The following is a 27,333-nucleotide window of genomic DNA, read 5'->3' as shown; positions in this document are numbered from 1 at the left end:
TAAAAAAAATAAGCATTTTATTCTAATTTAAAAAATGTAATTAATATACTGTATCATTTCTGTGTTCACAGTACATTTTTGAACAAAGACATTTCTATTTCTAGTTCAACAATTTCTATTTCTCTGTGAAAGACAAAAAATGGGAACTTAAAACTCTTTTTTTTATACTGTTCAACAATTTGTAATTATCAGTTCAGTTCACAGGTAGGTTAGGGTGTGTGTGTGTGTGTGTGTGTGTGTGCTCACCCTGTCTTCTCAGCTCGTTCTTGACTGCCTCCACCCCTCCCTTCTTCTCGATGAAGTCGTAGATGACCTTGGACGTTTCTCTGTCCTTCAGCTGAGCCTCAGAGATGCCGCACATGTCGAACAGGTTCTTCAGTTCAGGGTCCAGGTTATTCAGCTGTTGACAAAGTATATTTTAAAATACGCTTTACGCTGGGGAGGACCTTATGAAGAACCTTATGGTGCAAAAACCAGGCCAGCAACTCAAATATGACTTTAGCCACAGAAAAACAAAAATACTTGGGTGGCCGTTAATATGGGCGTTGGTAACAGTGACGTAAACTTCATCTAATGCTTTTTAATGTCTGATGGCAGCAGAAAGAGACAGTAGATATGTCTGTATATCAATAACATGTAAACCCAGATACAAGGTAAATCAAAGTCTTATCAATCAGAATCAACTTTGTCATTCTTCCCCTTCTGTGGTGTTTCTGTCCTGCTCATATCACACAACCTGAGCCCGTCGTCATTGCTATAAAGCCCAGCATTTGTGCAGGAGTTTATGTCCCATTTCCCCCTTTTTCCTCTCTATATGAAGTATGTCCATGTGTTTATAAGTCAAAATTATGTTTTCATCCAGCAAGTAACTAGAGAATGAGAACTGTGAAAAGTTGCACATTCATAAACTTAAAGTGTGAACTTTATAAGGATGTCATGTTTCTGTATCATCTCTGTCCTGTTGGACCCTCAAACCCAAAAACACATCCGCCTGTTTAATGCGCCGATATATTCAAAATCTAAAGAAAACTATAGTGTACAATTTTCTAATCCAATAAAAGAATATTTACTACATCAGCTTACCTTTCATTTTATTTGAAATCTACAAAAGGATCACATCTTTTTAGCTTATTTGTAGCTGTCACTGTGGGATATTGCCCTAAATATAACTACCTAAAGCTTCCACACAGTTGGAGTGGACGTATTAATTTGTTTGTGAGATAGTCACAGAGATATAAAACAATATGAACTAAAAATAAATACCCTGAACACCAAAACACTAGGTGGCTGCCACAGGTGTCATCTTTCTCATACAATGTAGTGGAGAAATAACAGGTGATACTACATGACATTTAAAATATAAACTCTGCTGGGCTGTAAAGTGTGTTCTTTGGTTTCTGTGTGGATGTATGTGACAGATTTCACTGTCTTCACTGAAGATGACTGACATTGGTCCAGAAAGGTAAACACGATGCTTGTTTTGTGAATGTCATAATGCTTGCAGTTTAATTCACATCTTTTTGTCGATACTTTTACAGTTTCCTCTTTTGATTTTTTTATGCTGTGCAGAGAAAAACAAACAAACAAAAAAACAAAACAAAGGACTGAAGTAAATATGGAAGAACAGGTAAGTTTGCTGTTCAAAGATGTATCCGGGCTAAGGCTTTAACCTTGTATGTTACTTACTGTCACTGTTTGTCTATGGAAATATTAACTCCTGCTGAAGATCTTCAATTCAGTTTCAATTTAGTCTTATTTATATAGAGCTGAATCACACCAGCAGTGGCCTCAAAGTGCTTTATATTTTAAAGACCCTTTAACTGAATAAAACTGGTTTTAAAAGCTAAACAGCTCCCTGTTTATGTTGGATTGTTTTTTTTAAACTAATAATAGACTTCCTCATGTTCTAGGTCTGATGAGTGTTTAATTTGTCCGCAGTGCAGGAGCTCAGACTGACGCTCAAAGTGCCGTGTGACACCTTGTGGTGAGCAGCAGGAAATGCACACTGGCTGTACCCTGATTCCTGGTATCCAATCAGGTATTTTTATTTTTCTTATGCTTCTGTGCATTAGAAACATTTATCGAAGCTTTAAAGATTATACTAACCTTACAGGTTTTGTTTAAAGGATGCTACTAAAATAGATGTTTTAGCAGCAACTGAGTTTTTTGTTAGTACGATTCATTTCCTGCGCACAGCCTGATCTGCAGTATAACTGCTGTGAGCCATTTTTAACACATTGGTCTATTTCTTCAGAAATCTTTAGACAAAATGTGATTTCTGTAACTCATATGATATGATCAGCTGGAGAGAAGATAACTGACACAGGTCTGGATTAGAGAAAACCCAAAATAAACTCCAACATCTGCATCTTTTTTAAAATCATTAAGGTTATATGCTGTACATTCATTCCAACTTGGAAAAACACTTCAAAGAAACCATTAAAAGCCCAAAATTACCAAAACATTCGCGCCCATGTTGAGTGTATGCAAGCTTCTGATAACAACTGAATGTGAAAACAACAGAAACAGTCTTTACTTGTTAATAATTTTGGATAAAAATGCTTAATGTGATTTACAGAAAAAAATACTTTAATGTTGCTCAGTGGAACTTTGTATAATTTTGTCTATTATCAGACTTCACTGACACATGATGGCTCTCTTACAGCAACAGGAGAGGTGTTTAACTGTTGCTAACAGTAACAGTTTTACATTACCGTATTTTCACGACCATAAGGCGCACTGTGCTAAAAGGCGCAGTCTCAGTTATGTGTGCCCTTACTGTATTTAACACACACATAAGGCGCACTGGACCATAGGGCGCATACAAGTACCGTATGCATATTTAAAAATAAAGCGGGAGCAAACCTGAATTCAGTACCTTACTCACATTTCTATTGCCGGTAATCGTCATCATCAACAACACACAAGCATACAAGTGTGCATATTTAAAAATAAAGCAGGAGCAAAACAAAGTTTGGTACTCACATTTTTATCATCAATCAAACCCATCAAAGTCCTCATCCTCTGTGTCTGAATTGAACAGCTGCGCTAAATCTCCATCAAACATGCCAGGTTCACTTTCTTCACCGTCAGAGTCACTTTCCGTGCCGTGCGGCTCCTCGGAAACGATGCCGGCTTTTGCGAAAGCTCGAACAACAGTGCCAGCAGACATGTTAGCCCAAGCATCTACAATCCATTGGCAAATTGTGGCGTAACTCGCCCGGCGCTGCATTCCACTCTTAGTGAAACTGTGGTCTCCACCGGTCATCCATCGCTCCCAGGCCGCTCGCAGCCTTACTTTGAACGGGCGGTTCACACCGATGTCCAGCGGTTGGAGTTCCTTTGTCAGGCCTCCCGGAATGACAGCAAGCTCACAGTTCATTTGCTTCACAAGTTTTTTCACATCGGCTGTGAGATGGGCACGCTACCGTGCTGGTCCCCTTCTTCTCCACAGTGTGACTCACCGGGATGTCAAAAGTGAGCGGGACCTCGTCCATGTTTGTGATGTGGCTGGGCTGGATGTTTTTGTCGCCGATGTGTTTGCGGCAGTAGGAGCAGAAGATGGCCAGCTTTTCCTTATAATCCGCTGGAAGTTGCTGCGCTACCGTAGTCCTGGTCCGGATGGGAAAATGGCACCGTTTCATAAAACGAAAGCACCAAGACGGACCTCCTTGGAAATGTTCAATGTTCATCTCTTCAGCTAGTGAAACTGCTTTTAGCCGAATGGTGACCGTCGAAATGCTTCTCCCGCTCGCTCTTTGCTCGATGATCCACCGCTCGAGTCTTTCCTCCAACTCGGGCCACCTCGCCTTATGTCCGCGGAAACTCAGCTGCGTTTTCTTGACCTGCCGGAGCTTGTTTTCCAGCTTCCTCCATTTGCGAACCATCGATTCGTTAATCTTAAATTCTCTCGCCGCTGCTCGATTTCCATGTTCCTCCGCGTAGCTGATGGCCTTCAGTTTAAACTGTGCTTCGTAAGCGTGTCTCTTTGCCATTTTCAGGGTTGTTAAAACAACGATGTCCTGCATAAGGCACAAACCTGTTCTTTTATACAGGTATGTGCGATTGTCCCGGTATATACGATCAACGCCCACACTTCACCCTTTAACGTTCTCATGGTGTTCTCTACTACGTCCTCCTTACAACACATAGGGCGCGCCGCACTTTTTGAAGAAAATCTAAGACTTTTAAGTGCGCCTTATGGTCGTGAAAATACGGTAAGCTAAAAAAAACAAAAACACAAAACTAAATTTAAATACTAAATTTAACTAAAAACAATGCCAGAAGCCTTTAGAGAGCGATCTACATGTTGGTCAACTACATTTTAGATATTTCTGTATAATTTTGGAAGGTTGAGCAATTTCTAAAAGTGTATCCTGATCTTGTCGGGACAATAAGTAACTGTGAATGGATCCAAAATGTATCTGAATGGGGCTTGCAGGGACATGACTGATCTGGGCCTAATCAAGTCTGAATCCATCATCCTTATACATTTTGGGTCTGTAAAGTAGACACATAAAGCTTTAAACAAGTACGTTTTAATTAATTGCAAGTCATATAGTAATGTATCATAAATGATCCAGTAACACACAGTAAATGTTGCCAGTACAAGGAAAGCGGAAGACAGCGTGACAGCTACATTATTGCCCACAGAGTCAGCGTTACAAAGATGTAACCTACAGATGTTTTTTTGACCTGACAGAAAATCTCCAAATTCCTTCTGTGCAGGTTCTCAGATGCAGAGCAGGAAGCAACAAGAGCCAAATTTGTGCGATTTCATCAAGCAGCCACCACACAAGTCACTACTGTGCTTGCTTGTGTGTGTGTATATATATATAAAGGGGGGTACTCACATCAAAACCTGTGTTTGGATCCCAGCCCACATGACCAATGTGCCTGAAGAAGACAGATGTGTAGTGAGATCATGCAAACACGCGTATGTAAGTACAAAGAAGAACATCAGCTGGTTAGCATGTGCACATGATACACAGTGAATGCACACACTGCACTCTGATAATGTGGCCATTGAAGGCTCTCAGACGTTAATGTAACATGTTCACTGTTGCCACAAAGGAGCCTATCATTGCTAGATCAGACTGTACAGACACCACAGTCCAAAAACTTTATCATTTGTCATTGTGTTTCAAGTTTTAGGGTGTGTAAAGCAGACTTTTGCTTTTCTGCTGTTCAGTCTCTGCCTACCAGCTAACACCAGCCTTTCTAATCTTGTGTTTTCCAATCAGCAAGCTTGATACAAGATTCTTTATTCGTCACATGCATAGTTATACAAATATAACACGCGGTGAAATGTAACCTGACACAATCCACTGGTCACTGTTATGGTGACCTTGATTCAGCTGCTTTCACAGAAAATCTTTTGGCTGGGTGAGCTACAACTCTATCATGATTACCTGCAGCTGGGAATAGTAGTCTTCCCACTCTGGAGTAGGGCTGTGCGATATGACCAAAATCTCATATCCCGATATAAGACATCTATCGTCCCAATAACGATATAAATCACAAAAATTTAACATTTTTTGTAAATTCTGTGAATCTCGGGCAGCTCGACTTGTGGGAAGTGTTTCCAGCTGGGCGTCATGTAGCTGGAGTCGAGTGTTTTAACCAATGGATGAATCGATACATTTTTAGACATAAGTTGTAAAGGCCGCAGTTTTCTTTGTAAGTATTTATTACACGGCGTGCTGCGGGGAAAAGCCTTTTCTAACGTTTGAGTCTAAGGTTTGTTTTCTAGCACCTGACGGCTCTTTTTTGCTTCTCATCCGTAAATACTCTGCATACTCTTTCACGTCATTCAGTTTATTTTGAAAGGTCTCAACAGGATCTTGAGCTTTATTCTGAAAGGTTTATGTGGAAAATAAACAAGCAGACACGCGGTGGTTTTACCGTCGTTGTTGCTAACGACAACGCATAAAAACAGGCACTTGTCCATCTGTAGTGTGGTTATATTAAATATAAGAGAAAGAGAGAACTTTAAGAAATTAATATAGCCACTACAGTGACCATCAAAATGATGAGAAAATATTGCCGTAAACAGTTTATTTTGCGACACCACAAAACAAACGATAGTGTAAAATGAAACGATAGACGTTTTTATATCGTCAGCCGATATATATCGTTATATCGAACAGCCCTACTCTGGAGATCAACTATGAGCTGGAGGTGTGAATTAGGTCATATTTGTGGGTTTCACAGCGTGGTATGTGTGCATATGTGAGGATATATATGCACATGTGCTAAAGGGACCACGTTTTTAACCCCTACCCTTGTGACAGTAAACAACAGAGAAATAATCAGCTACATCTCGTAGACAATTTTCAACCACACCAACTTAGACTGCAGCTGGTGGTCCTTGTTCTGCTCTCCCACTCACAGCAGATCTCCACAGCAGAACTAGGACTACTGTTGCCAGGTTAAATCTAGGATACTGCAGTTGAAATCTGTTTGGCCACAAGACAAAAGGCCTTAAGAGAGCAGAATGGCCACAAGAGCAGCTTGCCCATATGGAAGAACTGCAGTTACTAAACTGTCAAAATTTGATTGTGCAATAATAAATATTAATAATAAGTAATTTTCTCCATCAACAGGTGAAAAAGTTTAACTACATGATAAAATATGTTCATTATTTTAGACATTTGATTTGGTTCAATAAATTAAAAAAAAGTCCTATTTGCTCAGCACTGGAGCACTCAGTACACTGTGTGGTGTGACTCGGACTCACTGGAAGTTGCTCGGCGTGCCGATATCGGCCTTCGTCAGCTTCTTCTTCTTGCCTTTGGTTTTCTTGTCCTTCCGGCTCAGGCCGCTGTGGCTCAGCATGTTGTTGATGTGATATGGCTGTTGATGGCTGTGGGAGTTGTGGAATCGGACATTGTTGATCTCCGGGTTCTTTATGTCTACTGTGGCCACATGCAGAGTTGGGCCTGTGCATGTGGAGGAAGTTAGCAGAAAGAGTTGAAAAAGTAACAACCACTATAATTTTTTTAATGATTTTTAACAACTCAGATTTTTATTGTCACATATTCAGCCAAAAAGTATCTTTGTGTGTGTGTGTGTGTGTGTGTGTGTGTGTGTGTGTGTGTGTGTGTGTGTGTGTGTGTGTGTGTGTGTGTGTGTGTGTGTGTGTGAGAGAAAGACACAAAATACAGAGTGAGTGTGATAAGTACTGATGATATATGCTGATGATACAGATGAGTATCGCCAACTCATCAGAAGTAGCTCGATGATCTTCATCGAACTACTACAAACCGCCTACGATGGCTCGACCAGCCAGGTACGCATTCATGACGAAGTGTCCGAAGAATTCCCCATCATGACAGGGGCCCGGCAGGGCGATGTGGTGTCACCGCTGTTGTTCAACATCGTCATCGATGCGATAATGCGCAAAGCATTCGAGGGCCGCCGCGGAGTCCAAGCCTCGACCGATCGATTTATCACCGATCTAATGTTCGCTGACGATACCGCCATTTTTGCCGAAGACGACACCGAGGCAACTCACATCCTCTATGACATTTCCCGGCACTCCAAACTGTACGGCCTCAAGGTTAACGCCGAGAAGACCAAAGTCCTGACCACCGACGGCTCACCAACGATCGTCCACCTCGATGGTGTGCAGATCAAACAAGTCCAACAATTTCAATATCTGGGGTCCCTCGTCGAGGAGAAGAAAGTGGCATCATCAGTGGAGATACGCTCCAGAATTGGGCAGGCGGCGGCAGCATTTGCTTCCCTGCGCTGGTGCGTCTGGAAGAAGAACAACATCTCATTGGCGACAAAGATCTGCCTTTACCGAACCCTGATCCTGCCCATTCTACTTTACGGCGCAGAGACGTGGACAATGCTCAAACACGACCTGACCAAGCTCGAAGTTTTCCAAATGCGTTGCCTTAGATGCATTCTCGGCGTTTCCCTTCACGACAGTCATTCGAATGACACCATCCTCACCAGCTGCGGCAGCCAACCGACGATCAGCGACCTAATCCAGCGCCGCCGACTCCGTTGGTTTGGCCACATTTGTCGAATGGACCCAAGCCGCTACCCCCATGGCCTACTCTGCTTGACCCGCCCCACCGATTGGAGGGTGCATCGAAATGCACCAAAGAAGACATGGATTAAACAAATCCAGGATGATTTGAAGGCCCTTCGACTTGACCTCGAGCAGGCAAGAACCATCGCCTTAGATCGAAAAGCGTGGAAGATAATCGTTGATCAAGCAAGAGAACCTGCGGCACCTACAGCAGCGTACTGGTTGCGTGGCAGACCACCGCCGCTGGTCGCCCGCTAAGGACAAGAAGAACTCATCAAAACATTGGTAGTGTTGTGGTGTCACTGTTTTAGTTTTTATTTGTCATATGCAAGTTAGCACAGGGTCAACATTGGAATGAAATGTGTTTATGTGCGAGTAAATGAGTTTGTGTGTACATATTTGTATGCATCTTGACATCATGAGTTCAGTATTAGGACAGTGCAAAAACATAAAGGGACATCCATTGTGAGAGATTTAAACCTAGCACAGCACCTCTTGACAGATGCAGCACTAATCATGGCAGCACAGGAACAAGCTCCAAGTACAAGATCCATAGAAACTGGGTGCAGGCTGTGCACAGATGCCCCTGAGACAATCCAGCACATAACAGCAGGGTGCAAGATGCTAGCAGGCAGGGCATACATGGAACGCCATAACCAAGTGGCCGACATAGCATACAGAAACATCTGTGCTGAGTATGGCCTGGAAATCACAAGGTCAAAATGGGAACCCCCCTTATGGTGGTGGAGGATGGCTGAGCTAAGATCCTGTGGGAATTCCAGATACAGACGGACAAAATAGTGGTGGCTAACCAACCGGACATAGTAGTGGTGGACAAGCAGAGGAATACGGCTGTAGTGATACCGAATGAAAGCAACATCAAGAAGAAGGAACATAAGTACCAAGGGCTCAGAGAAGAACTCAAGAAAATGCAAAGAGTGAAGGTAACGGTGGTCCCATTGGTAATCGGAGCACTACGTGCGGTGACTCCCAAGCTAGGCGAGTGACTCCAGCAGATCCCAGGAACAACATTCGAGATCTCTGTCCAGAAGAGTGCAGTCCTAGGAACAGCAAAGATGCTGCGCAGGACCCTCAAGATCCCAGACCTCTGGTAGAGGACCTGAGGTTGAAGGATAAAGATCACCCACCCTTATTTACACAAATATATATATTTTAAAGGCTTAACGCCTGTCTGAGGGAACTGAAACTAAATTCCATGAAATGCTGGTTTGCTCTTAACTCTAGGAAAATAATCCAAGCAAGCGACCCTTTTTGACACTCTTACAGTGCCATCAACATGCCTTACTATAAACCCCATGTACCGATATGACAGAAGGCTGCCACAAACTGTGTGGTTTCATCCGTCTGCACTGAGCATTCATGATATATTCTTTTTTTAATGTGCACAATGAACTGTCCATGTTGTTGGTGCAAGCCATACAGTGTGGAAATTCCTTGTAATCTCCACAAACTGAAGTAACATCTGACACAGCCACTAATCCACTAGTAATCTATGTCTGAATCCCTGGTTGCACCCCCACCACACTCCCCAAGAATTCTGGACTTCTACAACTAGACCAACAGGTCTACCTCATCAGCAGCCTAAGGACTAGGGTGGGATGGGGGAGGTGCTTGTTTCCCTGCCTTCAAACAGAGCTGTTGAGGTACTTTTGCTTTGATATCAAAATAAGTACTTTAATAGTACTGACTGAAAAGAAAATACAAAGGATTAATCATTTATAAAATTCTAAAAACTAACATCAAATATCCATCCACACTGATAACCACATTTTACAGCTTCTTAATTAAAGCAAGGACTCAAAAGCAGCCATCTTTAACCAATATCCAACCTAATCATTTAGATGAACAAAAATGAAGAACGTGCTAATTTCTATTTTGAAAAAAATTCACAAAACATGAATGAAGTTTAATAAATATTTTAAACTGATGTAATACATAATTATTAATAAGAAGTCCTGGCATTAGCAGGTACAATACACACATAACAATCAGTAATGCACTCAACCACCGTGGCCTGTATGCACGCTCACCATGCAAGGCTCCACAGCTGAAGAAAAAGCATGTTGAAGCGCAGAACAACATTTAGACAAGGTCAAAGGTCAAAGGCACTGCAAAAACACAATACCAACAGTGAAGTTTGGAGGTGGGAACATCATGGTGTGGGGCTGATTTTCAGCATATGGCACTAGCATGCTTCATGTAACTGAAGGAAGGATGAATGGAAAATGTACAGAGACATTCTTGATAAAAACCTGCTGCCATCTACCAGAATGATGAAGATGAAATGAGTGTGGATGTCTCAGCAAGACAATGATTCCAAACACACAGAAAGAAAGAAATTCAAGTTGCTAGAACGGCCCAGCCAATCATCTGACCTAAATCCAGTTGAAAATCACTGGAAAGCACTAAAGCTCAGAGTTTATAGACGGGGCCCACAGAACCTTCAGGACTGTTTGTGGGGAAGAACGGGGCCAAAATCAGACCTGAGCAATACATATGACTAGTTTCTCCATACTTGAAGATGTTATCACCAACAAAGGCTTTTGTATGAAGTATTAAAACCCACACCAGAGGGTTTAAAGAGAACAACAGAAAGCGTGTGGTCTACATACGGCACAGAAAGGTTTCTCCATAAACCAGATTTAACCTGCTTCACTCTGTCAGTGTGAGAGCCAGACTGTGAAACAATGCTGCCAATGTGTTAGGAAACAGTCTAATGGCATTTCTCAAACACACACACACACTAACACACACACACGTTCTGTAGGACAAACGCTGTTGTCATCACTGTCTCGCCTATGCGGTCATACAAGGAGGTCCTTCTACAAGACCAGTGTTTGCCAGTTTGATCAACACTGCTCTTAAACACTGGATAATGGGAAATGGACTGGTTCATATATAGCGCTTTTCTACTTTGAGCACTTAAAGTGTTTTACACAACTAGCCTCACTCACCCATTCACAAATTTACACCCATTGCACAATCTAACATTCAAGTGCATTCAGACTCCGATGGATGATAATATGTTGCCCAAGGATATCTGGCATGCAACCACCAACCTTCCCCGTTAGTATGTGACCTGCTCTACCACCTGAGCTACAGCCACTCCTACAGCCACTGCAGCTCTGAACTGTTCTAGAAATAACTAGCTGAACTGGACATCAGCTGGTTCTTATTCTATATCCTAGTACAAAGTCAATGGATTCCTTACCAATCGCCATCAAAACTGTCTGAAGTTCATGTGTTTAACAGCTTTCATTTAATGGTCTCTCCACTGTAACCATCAAAACCCACACAAGCAAGTTCAAACAGATATTCCAACTGCTAATTCACTCAGTAATTTTCAAAATACACACACAAAGAACAAAACAAAACAAAAAATAGAAGGTCAATAGTAGCAATCGGGTGCATTTGTTGGGCATATTTGGTGGTTTATAAGCAGATGATCTATATGTACGAAACGGCAGTTTCTGAAATCTAAGTGTTACTAATGTTTAGGAGGTGTATTTACAGAAAGACCTGTCAAACCACCATTTAATTCAATGTAGCAAAAGAGATTACATGAAAACTGAACCAAGAAACTAAAAGCTCAACATGTATTTGCGCACAGATAATTACTGCAGTCCTGGCTTAGATTCTTAGAATTCATTTATTTAGAATAGTAACCTGCTAATATTGGAAATGATTGAGTGCCTATATTCTTGGTTATTCAGTGCTTCATATGCTACAGTTTTAGCATATTTCTATCAATCCTCTATTGAATCCTTGGATAACTGAAGCGTTTACTTTGCCATTTCTCCACATGTTGCATCTTGCTGTATTTCTTTGGGTTTTTTTTTACTTCAGGGGATGAATGACATCCTCATTTTATTCATTTCTATGTACTTGTTATTGAATTTTTTAAAACCTGAATGAGAAAAATAATTTTTACAAAATTAACTAAAGTTAAGAGCCTACGTAAGCAAAACTTATTAAGAGTTTAACATACCATTTTTAGGGTCGCCTCTTTTCTCTGCAAAAGAAAAATTAACAGAATTATGGTTTCAGAAAAGTAATCACGAGTCAGCAATCTTTAGAATGTATGAAGCGGAACTTATTAAGAGGTTTTAGTGAGAAGAAAAAAAAAAAAAAAAGAGTCAGAAAAGTGCTTTTTAGGTTCAGTTAGTTCTGTTAAAGCCCTAAGCTGCAGAAATGCTGCTTCACATATGAAAAAGCATTTTAATAGAGCAGTCAGGTTATTCTTGGCCTGAGCAGAAAAAGAAGAGAAGCAAAATATTTGAAAGCTCAACTGTGTTTGCCATACAGCGTCCTGCCAGCTGTGCCAGCCCCGTGAGCCTTTGAACCCTCAGTCATCGTCACAGTTTGAGAGGTGCACTTCAAAAGGCCAACATGCTGGAAGGAGCTGAAGCGAAGTCAGAGGAGCCTCACAGCAGAGACATTTACTCTACTGAGAAAGACTGACAGCTTTACAGCAGCAGAGAGAAAGAGATGGAGCACACAGCAGCGAAGCGAAAGAAAAAATAGAAATAGGGGAACAAAACCCCACAGAAACAAACAAAAACACAGTCCCAAACCAAACCTGTCAGTGGAAACCACAGCTTGATGACTGATATGAGAGGTGATTTTTTTTTTCTTCCGAGAAATACTTTTGGTGAGGATCAGTCCTCTACAAGCCTTCCACTGCTAGTGTCCGGAGAGTCAGTGCTATTCACAGCTCAAAGTAGAGCTGTTTTTACTTTCACCACTAAACAATCCTGCACTTTTAACTACCTCCCCTCCCTTTTCTAACAGTGTGCCAAACTCTAAGTCAGCCCCAAACCTGCCTTTAAGGCAGTGACTTCTGAGCCGCATTCAGGCTGAGTGAGCAAAAGATAAGGTGTGTTCTCCAATAAAAGTTGTGAAAGGTTAAACCAATTGAGGAAGAACACAAAGACAAACTGATACATTAAAGTTCACCTATTTTCCGCTGTCGTCGGTTGAGCAAGTCATCAATGGTGGCTCTGAATCGTTTGGCTTCTTCTTCGCTGGCGAAGTTCAAGCCAATCTGACATGTCTGAAAGAAAGAGAAAGGGTGAAATGTGATTCTAACAGCTTTCTCTGAAGAACAGAAAAACTGTGCAACATTAAATCGTAATACACTGTAGGTGGATAAAGACAAGCCTGACAACTGATATTTGGAAATATGAAAGAACCACACAGCCTTATTTTATGCTGATAAAATTCTTGGTGAGAATAGACTCTAAAAACAGGAAGACTAATCATCTGCTGTAGACATTCAAGTCTTGAAGAAGTCAAAAGAAAACAAACACTTACATCTCCTGCAAATGTAATGAAGTAGGGTCTGGAGTTGCTGATGAAGAAGTTGTGGTAGAGTTCCTGTTCGAACATCATTTTCCCTTCCTACAGAAAAAAAAAAAGTTCAGAAAAAAAATCTGACTTCTAATCCTCTACAACTTAAATTCATACTCCCAACAACCCAAAGAGAGATTTAAGAGCTGGCTGCTTGTTCAAGAAATTAAATGTCTTCTGGAAGACAATGATGCATTTTGGTATCCTTGAACACACCTCCATAAGGAGCTCACCTCCACTTAGTTAAATGAAAAAAAAAAAAAAAAAAATCACCAACAACACAACCAACAAGAAACTGCCAAATATTTGCAGCATGCATTTTCTATCTACAAGTAGGGCTGGGCCGTTAATTAGAAATTCAATTAAAAATTTGGCTTTGAACACAATCAAACAATTTAAATATGATAAAACAATTACTTATAATTTTTAAGCATAAAACTTGAGCCCTGCCTCTCACCCTATGACAGCTGGGATAGGCTCCTGCGCCCCCCCACGATCCCGAAAAGGATAAGCGAAAGCGAATGGACGGACTTGTATTTTATGTTGTGTAATAAATTAAACGCAACGCCTTTTTTCATATCAGTACGTTTACTTCAGCTCCAGCCGAGATGACGGAAGAGTACTTTTGGTCAACGAGCACTGACTAGAGGAAGTAAAAGTTACAAAAAGGTTTTTCAAATCAATTTTATTTATATGGTGCCAAATCACAACAACAATTGCTTCAAGGTGCCTTTTCTGCAGGTGTCTCAGCATTTCCTAGTTTCTGTTACTCAGTCCATGGGACTGAGGTGCTGGGTTTATTATTGGCCCTGCCATCGCACTACCTATAGTTATAATACAGGTCATCTGAGATGCAAGTCTGCCGTCACCTGCACCCACAGACCACCCTCGGTGATCAATACCTACTCGTCTGGTCCACAAACAGTATAAAAAATAAACATAGTTTACAGATCTGAAAAGTGAAGCAAAATAGCTTAAACCTGAATTCTATTTAATGGCCACGAGGAGACAATACTTCTGGCTGCAAATACACTCTGAAAAATACTTTCCGCTGAGTTAATGAGTAAAGATAACGAGTTTATCAGTCACTTATTTTGGGTCATACTGAATAGTACTGACTGGTCATACAGTGTTTCAGAAAGGCAGATTATCCCTGTTACATTCATGGCTAAACGTGAATGTAACAGGGATGGTAACAGTCAGACCCTCCTCTCTCCTGTCACATCTAGTTCAATCAACAGATGGTTTGTTAGCTTAATGCAATCTTATACTTCTGAAATAAAACCTGACCAAAATAATCATGACTGTCCTTCTTGTCATAATTCAGCATTCCTTGATTCTGATAAGTGAGCAGTGTTTTTTCCCATTAGAAAGAGAAAATAAATATATACATGCATATAGAGCAGGGCGATATGGCCAAAAATATTTATCACGATATATATTTGAAAATTTGCGATAACGATATAACTGACGATATAATTGATGCGAGACAAAATACAACTCCACAACATTACTAGCGCAAAAAGACAACCTATCATTTATTTTCACTTAAACAAGAAGCTGGTTTTTATGTACATTAAAGCTTTATAAAAATCTAACAGTGCAAATGCAAATTCCTTGCTGAAAGTTTAACCAAAAGGCATTTCCAGTAGAAATGGGCTGACATATCCTGAGCATAACCATGTATAATATCCACTGAAGTTAAAAAGAGGTGCTTTGCAACATTAAACTGCAGTGTGCAGTACTTATTTTTCGGACCATAAGGTGCACGGGATTATAAGGCACATTAAGCGAAACAAAGCAGTCAGATAAATCAAACTTTATTAAACTCATTCTTCTTGCTTCCTCCACTTCTGTACCATTGATTCATTAATGTTGAATTCTCTGGCAGCTGCTCTATTCCCATGTTGTTGCAGTATATTAATGACTAACCTGGTATTGTGGATGGATTATCTCAGTTGTTCTCCTGACTGAAGTTTGGTCCGTTTACAGCATCCTGCCATGCGATTGCATTTGTCTCTAACTATCAGGAACCTTAACGTTAACTTTTATAAGTGGAAAAGTGTTAGTGTTCGTCCTCCAGCTTCACTGTTTATGTTATGCTAACATAGCTGTGTCGCTAGCGATCAGGTAGCACATCATTATATACCAGCTAGCCCAACATCAGTAACCCTACAAACGTCACTGCTGTTTAGTTTCCTGTCTTCATTTATGTTGGACGTGATAGCAGAGCTGTACGTTTGAATTTTTTCAGAAATCTCTCAGTCAGAACATGCTATATCATGCTTAGGTAACTAGCGAGCTAACTTCCGCTAGCTTCCTGCTAACTTCTAACTCCGTTAAATGTAATAAATTTTGTTTTCATGGATGCCTGGAAGTTAAACTCCATAGTTACACCTGGTAAAGCAGCAATGCTGATCGTTTTATTAAAGATGAAAGAATTTAGACAGTTTTTAAACTCTCAGTGATGCTGCAGTGTTCGTTTGACCTGAAGTATACGGAGTTTAGGACCCAGATTACTCCCAGATTTAAGAGCATCTTAGTCCGACAAATACGACAATAACGACGGCCGCTTGCATGTTCTGCAAAAAAATGTGCTTTGTCGTGTATCTGACGGACAAACACCAAACCAGTTCCACATCACGGAAGTTGCACCATTTTTACAAACCAATTCTGGTTCATCTGTTTCACTCAACAATCGGCCATGTGCGTATGAAAACAAAGGCACTGCGCATGCACGTTTTACTCATATTCTATCGCGATATTTCATTTTCCTATCGTTGCCTAACATTATACCAGTATTACCATGAACGGTATAATATGGCCCAGCCCTACATGGATATATATACAGCTTAAGTCCACACTGATATTACTTTGAGAGCCTGTATCCGCCTCAGGCAGTAACACATCTGATAATTCATTTTGATCCATTTGAGATGTACAACTGAATGTACATCATATATAAAGTGCTGTTCTAATTAAGTCAGTGAACACACAGAGTAAATGTGAAAAGTCTGGCCACAACCCTCCACAGAAGCACTGAGAAAAAAAACTAAGCACTATTCTTGAATAAAGTCTTGATGCATGCTCAATCATCCAGGAGAGGAAATCCCAAAAAGTTGATTCTGTTTATCTGGACGTAGCGTTTTCAGTGGGAGAAACGTTTCCACACTCATCCAGGTGACTTCTTCAGTCTCAGCTGACTGCAGGTTTCCCCAATCTTATAAACAGTTCATTTGCACAATAACTGAAACTAGCACCACTGGCAAACAGCGTTATTGCTGTTTTTGTTGATCAGTGGTCATCACAATTTGCATATTAATGATCAAGGAACTGACCTCACAGCCCATTGTTTGCCAGTGGTGCTAGTTTCAGTTATTGTGCAAATGAACTGTTTATAAGATTGGGGAAACCTGCAGTCAGCTGAGACTGAAGAAGTCACCTGGATGAGTGTGGAAACGTTTCTCCCACTGAAAACGCTACGTCCAGATAAACAGAATCAACTTTTTGGGAATCTAAGTAACCCCCTTTAAATCCGTGTTCTTATTTCTTTTACAAACAAGATATGACTGTTTGTGAACATTAGAGGCAGATTCTATTAAATGCACCGATTGCCTGTTTCCAGTGCTGTAACCACTGCTAAGCTAACTGGCAGCAGGTTCATATTTCAGTTTTTCTTCTGACAGAAAGCAAAGAGGAAGAAAGAAGAAAAAGAAAATTCCAAAAATGTGAAAATAATCATTTAAGATGCATCTTTCAACTATTCTGCGGTGTTTAAAGCTTTTGGATTGTTTCCGTTTGGTGTCACTCACCTTGATGTCAAAGACTCTGATGAAGTAGGATCTCTGAGGGTTGTCCTTGACAAGGCAGACCACTCCACAGCACCTCTTCACCCAGTTACAGCTCCTCTCAGCACCATACACCTGGACCACTGCTGAACACAGAGTCTGAAGCACAGATATGATGGTTAATATCATCACCTTTGTGATTTACAGAAAGAACAAAGACAACTACAGAAAAGAAGGTTACGTTGCTGAAAATGTAACCACTTTATCTCCCTCCATTTTTTCTTTAAGATTTTACAGACACACAATGTTCTTTAGTATATACCTGTAAACTCCATGTGTGACAAATGGAGGAGGAAACATACACTATGCAAAACCTTCAAACAGCCACAATTACAGCTGGGAGGAGAAATAGAGTTGGTTATCAGGGAAACACTGAGACCTTTGGAAATCAGATTATATATGTCAAATGCATTCTACCTTAACAGGGAGTCACAAATATCAAAGGCTATCAAAGGCCCTACACTGATTCGTGAGTTGTGACTCAGCTGTATTGATGTAGTCACAAACAAAACAAGAACTCTGATGACAAATGGCTGACTTTACATTTACATTAGGTGAAAAGTGAAGGACTTGTAACTCTTATACACCGATTCCCAACTTCAGGAGGGTAAAACTTAAAAGTACTGACACCACCTCATTGTCTTACACTTTTCCACAGTGTTTTAACAACAACAAGAGGAGTCCAGCTGCAGTAGTCAGCACTGCACAGGTTTCAAACAGCTCCAGTTTGTGGTTTCTGCAGAGGTTGCACAGTGTTTGATGCACTGCCATGATTCCTCTGCAGTGGAAGTAACTCCGGCTGCTGAGGAAGTTAAGAGGAAATGTCACTGCGTCCTTTCCATCTGTAATTTATAGGTGTAGGTCAAAGGAACAGGTGCAAACACTTTTCAGCAGGAAATCACCAATCAGCATCCCCCAGAAAAGGTCAAAATGTGTTCCTTAAAACCTTAAATTAAAAGCATCTAAATTCTTACAGAGGAGAAGAATGCAGCAATGAACACAGACAGTGGTGACACTGCAGCCTCTGCAAGCTAAGATCTTAGCATCTGTTAACGATGAACGCAAAAATCAATATCTCAGTCATTTTTATATCATTAGCAGCCTGGCTGCTTCCTGTTAAACTCCTGATAGTGCCTACTACCATGAGTTCGTGCTAAAAATGTGTACATGCATTAATCACTGAAGACGTAACTGATTTGAGCAGTTAGTATTATGTAGCAAATCACAGTCACCTCAAGGCACTTTATATTGCAAGGCAAACACCCTATAATAATACAGAAAAAACTACAATACTCAGATGGCCCCCACAAGCAAGCATTTGGCAACAGTGGGAAGGTAAAACTCCCTTTTAGCAAGAAGAAATCACTGGCAGAACCAGGTACAGGGAGGGGCAGCCATCTGCTGCTGCCAGTTGGGGTTGAAGGGAAGAGAAAAAAAAAGAAAAGAAAAAAGAGCGCGAAAAAGAACCAGAGATTATTAATAACTCATGATTAAATGCCTGGCGTCTAAACACAGCGAGTGAAAAAAGGTGAGTGAATAAGAAATACTCTGTGCATCATGGGAAGTCCCCAGTACACTAGGCCTATTGCAACAAAACTAAGGAAGGATTCAGGTCCAGTCCTACTTGCTTTATCAAAAAGGAAGGTTTATCTATTGTTGTGATCCAAATTGGAAGCAGAAGAGGGGCTTTATAGCTGAAGGCTCTGGCTCCCATTCTGCTTTCAATTTTCTAGGAACCACAAGTTTAGCCTGCAGTCCAAGAGCAAAGAGCTCGCTTATGGTGTTATGGTACTATGAGATCTTTTAAGATAAAATGGGGCCTGATTATTTAAGACCTTTTATGCGATGAGAAGGATTTTAATTAGATTCTGGATTTAACAGGAAGCCAGTGAGGAGAAGCCAGTTTGGGAGAAATATGCTCTCTCTTTTCTAATCTCTGTCAGTATTCTTGCTCAAGCATTTCAGATCAAATGAAGGCTTTTCAGAGTTTTTTTGGGGGGGACATTTTGATAATAATGAATTTCACTAGCCTAGCCTAGAAGTATAAAATGCATCAACTAGTTTTTCAGCATCACTCTGAGATAGGATGTTTAGAGATATTACACAGATGCAAGAAAGCAGTTCCACATATTTTTGTTTAATTTGCGCAGTGTTACTCAGTGATACTAGCAGCCAAGGTAATGCCATCCAGAGTGAGTATCTGGTTAGATGCCATGTTTGTAATATTTATTTTGCTATATAAGGACAATAACCTCAGTTTTATCTGAACTTAGAAGTGGGAAAATGATCATCCAGTTGGCAAGATAAGTGGGCCAGAGAGAGCTTGAAGTCACCCCGGCTTACCTCTAATCACATCTGAGAGAGGGAAAAAGGTCTTAACATTCAACCTTTTATGTTTAAAATGATAATGAGTCTTGGTAGCAGGGGATCGGTCCGCCAGGGCCTCCGCTCCTGGCCACCGCCTGACACACACTGCACCAGACCCCTACAGCACCTCCTGTGGGTGGTGGGCCTACAGAAGGATGGGCCCATGTCCCTTTTTCAGGTTGTGTCCAGACAGGCCCCATGGACTGAGGCCTGGCCACCAGACACTCGCCCTTGGGCACCCTCTACGGGCCCAGCTCCAGGGCAGGGCCCCAGTAACCCTATCCCAGTCAGGGTGAACTGTTCCTCTGATTGTTATCGCTATGTCTGGTCCTTCACCCAGGACCAATTTGCCATGGGAGACCGTACAGGAGGCAAAAGTCCCCTGAGAACATAGCCCCTGGGATCCCTGGGACACAAACCTCTCAAGCATGATAAGGTAGCGATTAACGGAAAAGGGTGGAGTACCCACTGTGGGACAGAGACGAACTGATGTCCCAAGTGGAGGAGTTTAAATATCTCAGGGTCTTGTTCACGAGTGAAGGGAGAAGGGAGCGGAAGATCAACAGATGGATTGGTGCTGTAGCTGCAATGATGGGGATGCTCTACCGGCCTGTTGTGGTGAAGAGAGAGCTGAGTGTAAAAGCAAAGCTCTCAATTTACTTGTCGATCTACGTCCTTTTCCTCACCTATGGTCACGAGCTGTGAGTAGTAACTGAAAGAACGAGATCGCGGATACAAGCGGCAGAAATGAGCTTCCTCTGAAGGGTGGCTGGTCTCTCCTTTAAAGACAGGGTCAGAAGTTCGGCCATCCGGGACAGGCTCAGAATAGAGCCGCTGATCCGCCACACTGAAAGGAGCAAGTTAAGGTGATTTGGGCATCTGACAAGGATGCCTCCTGGGTGAGTCCTGGATGAGGGGCATGTCCCACCGGGAGGAGGCCGGGAGGCCAAGGCGCACTTATTCTCTTAACCTTTTTCCTCACAAAGATCAGAACAAGGTCAGCATTATCTCAGAGTAGGTTAATTAGATATGTATAATTCAAGTGATTTGATTTTGTTTTTATTAGTATTATTTGATTCTGCTTTTGTTTTACTGATTCTAAATTACTTTAATAAAATATCCTGCATCACAAAAGTCTACATTATGGACATTACCTTTTTAGCCCTTTGTTAAACAGTACAGGTAAAAACCCGAGTATTAATCTGCTTTAATATAAATAGCTCTTAGAGGCCACTTCAGCCTTACAAAAGTAACAGACCCCTGGGACTTTCCCAAGTCACTAAATGAAACCAATGATTTTCCAAGAGAACCTATCTGGAGGGGAGCTGCCATTAAGAGGTGTGGCTACTGGATGCCAGGCCTGCAAGGGTACTCAGACTCCCGTTTTTTCGCATGAGAGGAGGCAGGGTAGACACCTGGAGAGCTTTTGAGGCAGTTAGAATTGGGCAAGTCCCCTCACCCATCAGCTCCACATAAGCTCTGTACTGCCTACTGGGTAAGATCCATGGGATCAGAGATTAGGATTAATTTGACGGAGCTGTATTGGGGTGCTGGTCCTACAGATCGACACAGGTCTTAATGTCTTTAAGACATTCCTGCAGTTTAACTAAATGAATGAAAATCTATGCTATGCCTTCAAATGGTACTGCCTAAAGGAAGCCTATACAATGTACATAAAAGTGGTTCTAGCACAGAACCCTGTGGAACTCAATAATTAACCTGTGTGTGAAGAAGACGCTCCAATTACGTGAACCAATTGGAGTCGGTCAGATATATATGATTCAAACCAATGCAGCACAGTAACACTCACAGCATGTTCTAATCTCTGTAATAATACAATATGTTCAATGGTATCGAACGAGGTCTAGCAGGACAAGAACAGAGACGAGTTCACAAGAAGACCATAAGTAACCTTCACTAATCCTGTTAGTGTAGTGAGATGAATTTTGAAACCTGACTGGAAATCTTAAATTAAACCTCTCTGCAGATTATCAGTTATCTGTTTTACAACTGCTTTTTCAAGAAATTCTGAGATAAAATAAAGGTTGGACATCGGCCTAAGCTAAGACAGTTCGGTCAAGTGATTGTTTAATTCCAGCCACCTTAAAGGCCTGTTGTACATAACCCAACAGGCTTCTCGGCTTTTTTAATTATTGTTGAACAGCCCAGCCTTGAACACAGCACATTAACACCATGTACAGGTAATGCTGACAGACTGTCAATCTACTTATTTTCAAAGAAGGAAACCAGAGAGAAAAATCAATTGGAGAGAAAGAGTCTGACTAAATATCACCTATTACCCTATGATATCATAATGTTGCTGGGGAGACATCATCATATTGCAATTAAAAAAAGAAGGGAAAAAAAGGCTGACGTCAGCGTGTTGTAATTAAAAAAAAGTTTTAGAAAACACAAGAGCTATCCCTTGTGCTGTCTGAGTGTTTTTGTGTTTTCTTGAATTTTATTTGTGAAGAATATAGACAGTTTAATATTACAGGAATGCTTGGTTCAGTGTTCTGACTCTTATCCTGACTACAGTGCTAAAAAGAAACCCTGGGTTGTCCTTTTGTTCTTCATCACTGATTGATAGTAAGATGTCCCAGCGTTATAAAGGGCTTTTTTTTTATAGAGCAACAAACTCTTTTTCAGGCTAAATTAAGATTTTCTAAATTAGTGTGACACTGTTTACTCTCCAGGTTATATGCTTTAAAGTGCGTGTTTGAGAGTTGCACTAGTGAGTCAAGTGCTTCTTAATGGTTTTGCCTTTAGTAGCAGAATAACAGTAATTATTGGAGCTTCAATTTTAATAAATTTAATAGCAAATTTAAGAAGCTGCTTTTATCACCTGCGAGAAGAACTCTGTTGTTATTTTGTTATTGTGGCTATCATTTGCATCCAGCTGATGAGGACCTAAAAGCACAAATGCGCTGTGTTCATCTTTAAAGAAAGCCAAGCTCAGCTTTGTACCTGTGCTTATTTACCAGGAGCGAGCATAAACAATGCTGACACTAAGAAAGAAAACTGTAAAAACACAGTCTCGGAAACCAAAACAATGAGCTAAAAGTCCATTTACTTGCATTGATTCTATAAATTCCCCCCCTCCCCCTTGATATGCATGCACACCTGCATGCATCTTAAATGTTTTTTCTTCCATGTATTGGCTTAGCATCTAAAGTACTGACTCATTAAGGTTATCAGGAATTGCCCAACTAAAGTATTAAGTATTGTATTAAAAGTTTTATTTATCGCTGGCCATTTCCCCCCTGACCATATTTATCTTTATGTTTTATTTATGAATAGTTGAGTAACTCATTCATCTAATTTTAAGCTATTCTAGCTGGACTGAGAAGCACATGCATTTCCCATACAATGTGAAGTGAATACACCTGCACCTACTTTTAAGTTGCAGGTGGTAAACAAACGCAGGAACTTACGGCGCATTTCCTGCCTAAGTAGCAGAACAGGCACTCGTTCTCCTGCGGGGTAAGGAGCAGGGAGCCGACGTTAACCGCCCTGCGGGGCGGCGGGTGGCTGTTCATGGCACCAGAATCTTGTAGTCGACCCCGAAACAATGCAGTTATCCCTGGAACGGGCACTACAAACGGCTGTATTTACAGAAAATCCATGCGGGCTCCGGTTGCTGTGGCCTGCAACCGGATCATCTCCGCTCAGTTCGACTCCGAGCAGGAGGGCGGAGGAGGATGTGGTTGCGATCTCTTTTCCAGTCTGGCTCCTGCTTAGGAAAAACCCTTGTATTCTCAGTTTGATGTTGAATGTGAAACCAGTGACTCGTTAAGTGTACGTAGACAGATAAACGCTCAACTTTCATTCGGAAACTCCAGCGACTGCAGCAGTAATGCGTACATCCAACATGGCAGCAGGAGGGAGCAAACCACTTTAAGGATACAGCAGAGGGGTGTTGCTTTCAACAAAATCTGCCCATATCCGCTATAATACAGATAACATGGGCAGAAAAGCCGAAAGATGTGACACATTAAACACTGTAAAACTGTTGAATTATATATATATTTTCCGTGGTAAGAATAAAATGTCGCTGAAAACAAAAACGGTTCATCCCATGCGGCAGCAGAAATGCAGCTCTGCAGAGGGAGAAGGGTGGGGGGCAGGGGGATGCCAGTAGATGTAGAGCGTGGAAGTATGAAGAAAATTCTCTGTAAGGAAACAATTAGCTTTATCATTATCATTTGCCTGAAATTAAACCGACTGGATTGTAAAATAACATTATATTCTTGTGCTAATCCAGATATAAAATTTATTTTTATATTATACATATTCTACTTTATCTTGTACATATTATAATGTGTGCAGTATGCAGTATGTAGCCTACTATGTGTGTTTAAACATAGTAAAATAGACTTGATTTACTGCTTTCTTAACCAGGAACTTTCTAACCACCATAAGCACTGCAGACATTGAGAAATAGATTTTGGGAGACCAAAATAATGTGGTAAAAGGCTCAATTCTCTATGATAATTCCCTATGACATTATTTTTACAGGTTACATCTTTATAGTTGTCTAATTAAGTACTTAAACCTGATTCCGTGACCTGACCACTAACCATTTTTCTGCTTTTCTACTGTTTCCACTCTTCTGGTGTTCTGCAAAATGCCCAGAATGGCACATATCCGCAGTCCTTATTATTCCAGTCAGTAGTGGTGAACAACTACCAACAGAGCCTACAATGATAAGTGACATCTTATACGCTCAAGTTTCAAAACTTGATCTGCTAACATATTAGTGCCAGACACAACAAGGTGCCTTTTAAGGTTTTGTAGAAGACCAGTCCAGAAGCATAATGTGTTGGCTGTTCATTGTATAAGACATGTTGATATCAAGAAGCACAATGTTAATGCTCTGCTGTGACAATCAAATTAACCTAAAATATATTTTAATGGTAAACAAATAAAATGTTGAAGTTTGTGAATGCTGAGGTGACAAATGGACAGACAGTCTCATGCAGGACCTGTCTTCATGCAGCAAGTACATCAGTGGCATTAACACCAACACTAATCTGGAGACCAGCTGCTCTTACATTCTGCAGTATAAAACACTGAGCAAAGGTCACAAGTTTCAAAGAAGCAGCACCGACAATCTACGATGTTCTCATGAAGCAGGATCTCAGTAATTGAAAACTTTGGTAGTCATTTTTGGGACCAAGGATTTTATCCTGTAAAAAAGTCTTGTTTGCTTAAAATGTTATTTAAAAAGCTGATTAGTTTATCTTAGTTTCAACAGATGGTGGAGAGGGTTGGGGGTGGAAAGTTGTTCTTGCTAAATAGAGGCAGAAGAGATTTCTAGCACAAGGGATGATGCAAAACCAAGATGGTTATACTTTTTTTCACTGTTTGTTTTGTATTTACACTATTAGGATTCGTGTAATACTATCAATATCATATCATATGAATTTATAATAGTTTACCTAAACATTTTATTGCAAAGCTATCGAATTTTTTTTGCACGTTCAGTACATTTCGGTAATCATATTGTTGTACTTACAATTTTATTATTAAATAGCTGGGATTTTTTTTGTTTGTTGTTTTTTTTCTTTTTACTTTACTGCCACCTATATGGTATTGCTAAAGTACCCTAATGTCCACTAGATGGTGATCTTCTCATGCTTTTCTCTTCCTTGGTTGATGGTGGGAAAAGAAGCATTGTAGAGCAGAGGTGGGCAATTCCAGGCCTCGAGGGCCGGAGTCCTGCAGGTTTTAGATATCACCCTGGGTCAACACACCTGAATCACATGATGAGTTCATTACCAGGCCTCTGGAGAACTTCAAGACATGTTGAGGAGGTAATTTAGCCATTTAAATCAGCTGCGTTGGATCAAGGACACATCTAAAACCATCACTTCTTGTTCAAGAGTGATGGGAGAAGGGCGCAGGAAATTGACAGCTAGATTGGTGCTGCAGCCGCAGCGATGCGGACGCTGAACTGCTCCATCGTAATAAAGAGAGAGCTGAGTGTAAAAGCAACACTCTCAATTTACTGGTCGATCATCCCCCAACTATCACCTATGATCACGAGCTGTGGGTAGGGACCGAAAGAACGAGATTGCGGATACAAGCTGCAGAAATGAGCTTCCTCTGAAGGGTGGCTGGCCTCTCCCTTAGAGATCGGGCGAGGAGCTCGTCCATCTGGGAGGGGCTCAGAGTAGAGCCGCTGCTCCTCCACATCAAAAGCAACCTGTTGAGGTGTTTCGGGCACCTTACAGGATACGTCCTGGGCACCTGAGTGAGGTGTTCCAGGTATGTCCCAAATGATGGTAGGCCCCAGGGCAGACCTAGGGCAGGTCCAGGACTCGCTGGAGTGGTTATGTCTCACGGCTGCCCTGGGAACTCCTTGGTGTTCCCCCGTACAAGCTGGAGGATGGCGGTTGATGGCTGGTGAGAGGAAGGTCTGGGCTTCTCTGCTTAGGCTGCTGCCCCCACCACCTGGCCCCAGATAACTGGAAAAAGATGGATGGGTTTTAAATCTCTGCATAACACAGAATCTTATACTTGGGGTTGTTAATGACATCCTCCTGGCTACAGATGTACGAGATCATGTGGTCTTCGTTCTCAGGGACTTAACAGCTGCCTTTGACATGGTGCATCACAATATTTTACTATCTCACTTGGAACACTGTGTAGGCATTTGTAGCACTGTTCTGCAGTGGTTTAGGTCTAAGAAAACTTTTTGTGTCAGTCTTCTTGGATTTCAGATCCTCCTCAGCTCTAGTCTTGTGTGGCGTACCACAGGGATCAATACTTGGACCTCTGCTTTCCCCCCTATATCGCTTGCCCCTTGGCTCTATTTTTAGGAGGCACAAAACTGCTTTCTATTTATATGCAAATGAGATGCAGGTTTATATGCCTCTAAAAGAGAAAAATTACTACTCCATTCAAGTGCTAAATGACTGTCTTTGAGGAAGTGAAAACTTGGTTGACTTTTAGTTTTTTAAAATTTTAATGAAAATAAGACAGAGGTTCTGTCTATTCGGCCAGGTGTCACTGGTGGGCTATTTTCATGTGGACACTGGCCCTCTAGCACAGTATGGAAAGGCCACTGTCACCATTTGGGTTTTAAAATGGATAGTGATTTTTGGTTTGACAGTCAAGTGAGAGCAGTAGTGAAATCCAGGTTTTTCAGCATAGGTAACTGGCCAAAATTTAACCCATCTTGTCAAAAAATGATCTCAGAACAGTATTCCATCCTTTTATTACAACTCGACTGGATTACTGTAACTTGTTATACCTTGGTATTAGCCAGTCATCCTTGTCACATCTTCTGCTGGTCCAAAATGCTGCTGCAAGACTTTTAACTGGTACACAGAGAAGGAAATGTGTTACTCCTGTTTTATCCTCACTAATAAACTGATCTGCAAAGGCCAGTAATGTTATGGGAACAGAGCTGGACTCCCTTAGGGTGGTGCATATGGCCACCTATGTGTACAAACATGGAAATTAGAGCATCAAGGGAAGCAGGTGATTGTATAAAGGCATGCATTGACTTGAAAAAATGACTCCCCTCAAATGTCTTAAACCAAAAGCAACAAGCTTGTTTGGAAATTGTGAAGAGTAGAAAGTCCAGATATTGGTGTGAAAATGTAAGGATTAAAAGGAAAAAGGAAAAATAATCAAGTAAAACACAGATATTTAAAAATTCTACTACAATACATTAATCAAGGGTATGTACTTTGT

The 27,333-nt window shown here is 41.1% G+C and overlaps 1 protein-coding gene across 2 annotated transcripts in view; it reads right to left on the bottom strand.

Moving 5' to 3' along the window:
* The window catches only part of LOC146570222 (actin nucleation-promoting factor WASL-like), a 28,669-nt gene extending 5,096 nt beyond the window's left edge, over positions 1 to 23,573 (bottom strand). Inside the window, exons 1-8 of one of the 2 annotated variants that reach the window (XM_085283119.1) lie at positions 23,064 to 23,572; positions 17,227 to 17,361; positions 13,379 to 13,465; positions 13,022 to 13,118; positions 12,054 to 12,077; positions 6,740 to 6,941; positions 4,854 to 4,896; positions 247 to 400 (exon numbers count right to left, since the gene is read on the bottom strand). In XM_085283119.1, coding sequence (XP_085139245.1) covers positions 247 to 400; positions 4,854 to 4,896; positions 6,740 to 6,941; positions 12,054 to 12,077; positions 13,022 to 13,118; positions 13,379 to 13,465; positions 17,227 to 17,361; positions 23,064 to 23,168 — 847 coding nt within the window. In that variant the 5' untranslated portion in view covers positions 23,169 to 23,572. Of the gene's footprint in view, positions 1 to 246; positions 401 to 4,853; positions 4,897 to 6,739; positions 6,942 to 12,053; positions 12,078 to 13,021; positions 13,119 to 13,378; positions 13,466 to 17,226; positions 17,362 to 23,063 lie in introns of both variants that reach the window. The other variant, XM_085283120.1, reaches the window with a different exon arrangement.
* Positions 23,574 to 27,333: the final 3,760 nt, after the last annotated feature.

This window comes from Mchenga conophoros, linkage group LG7 (assembly GCF_057382185.1).
Source record: "Mchenga conophoros isolate Kocher_MC1m ecotype Shallow Benthic linkage group LG7, M_conophoros_male_GT1.1, whole genome shotgun sequence".
Lineage (NCBI taxonomy): Eukaryota > Metazoa > Chordata > Actinopteri > Cichliformes > Cichlidae > Mchenga > Mchenga conophoros.
This window is presented reverse-complemented; position numbering and strand designations above follow the sequence as displayed.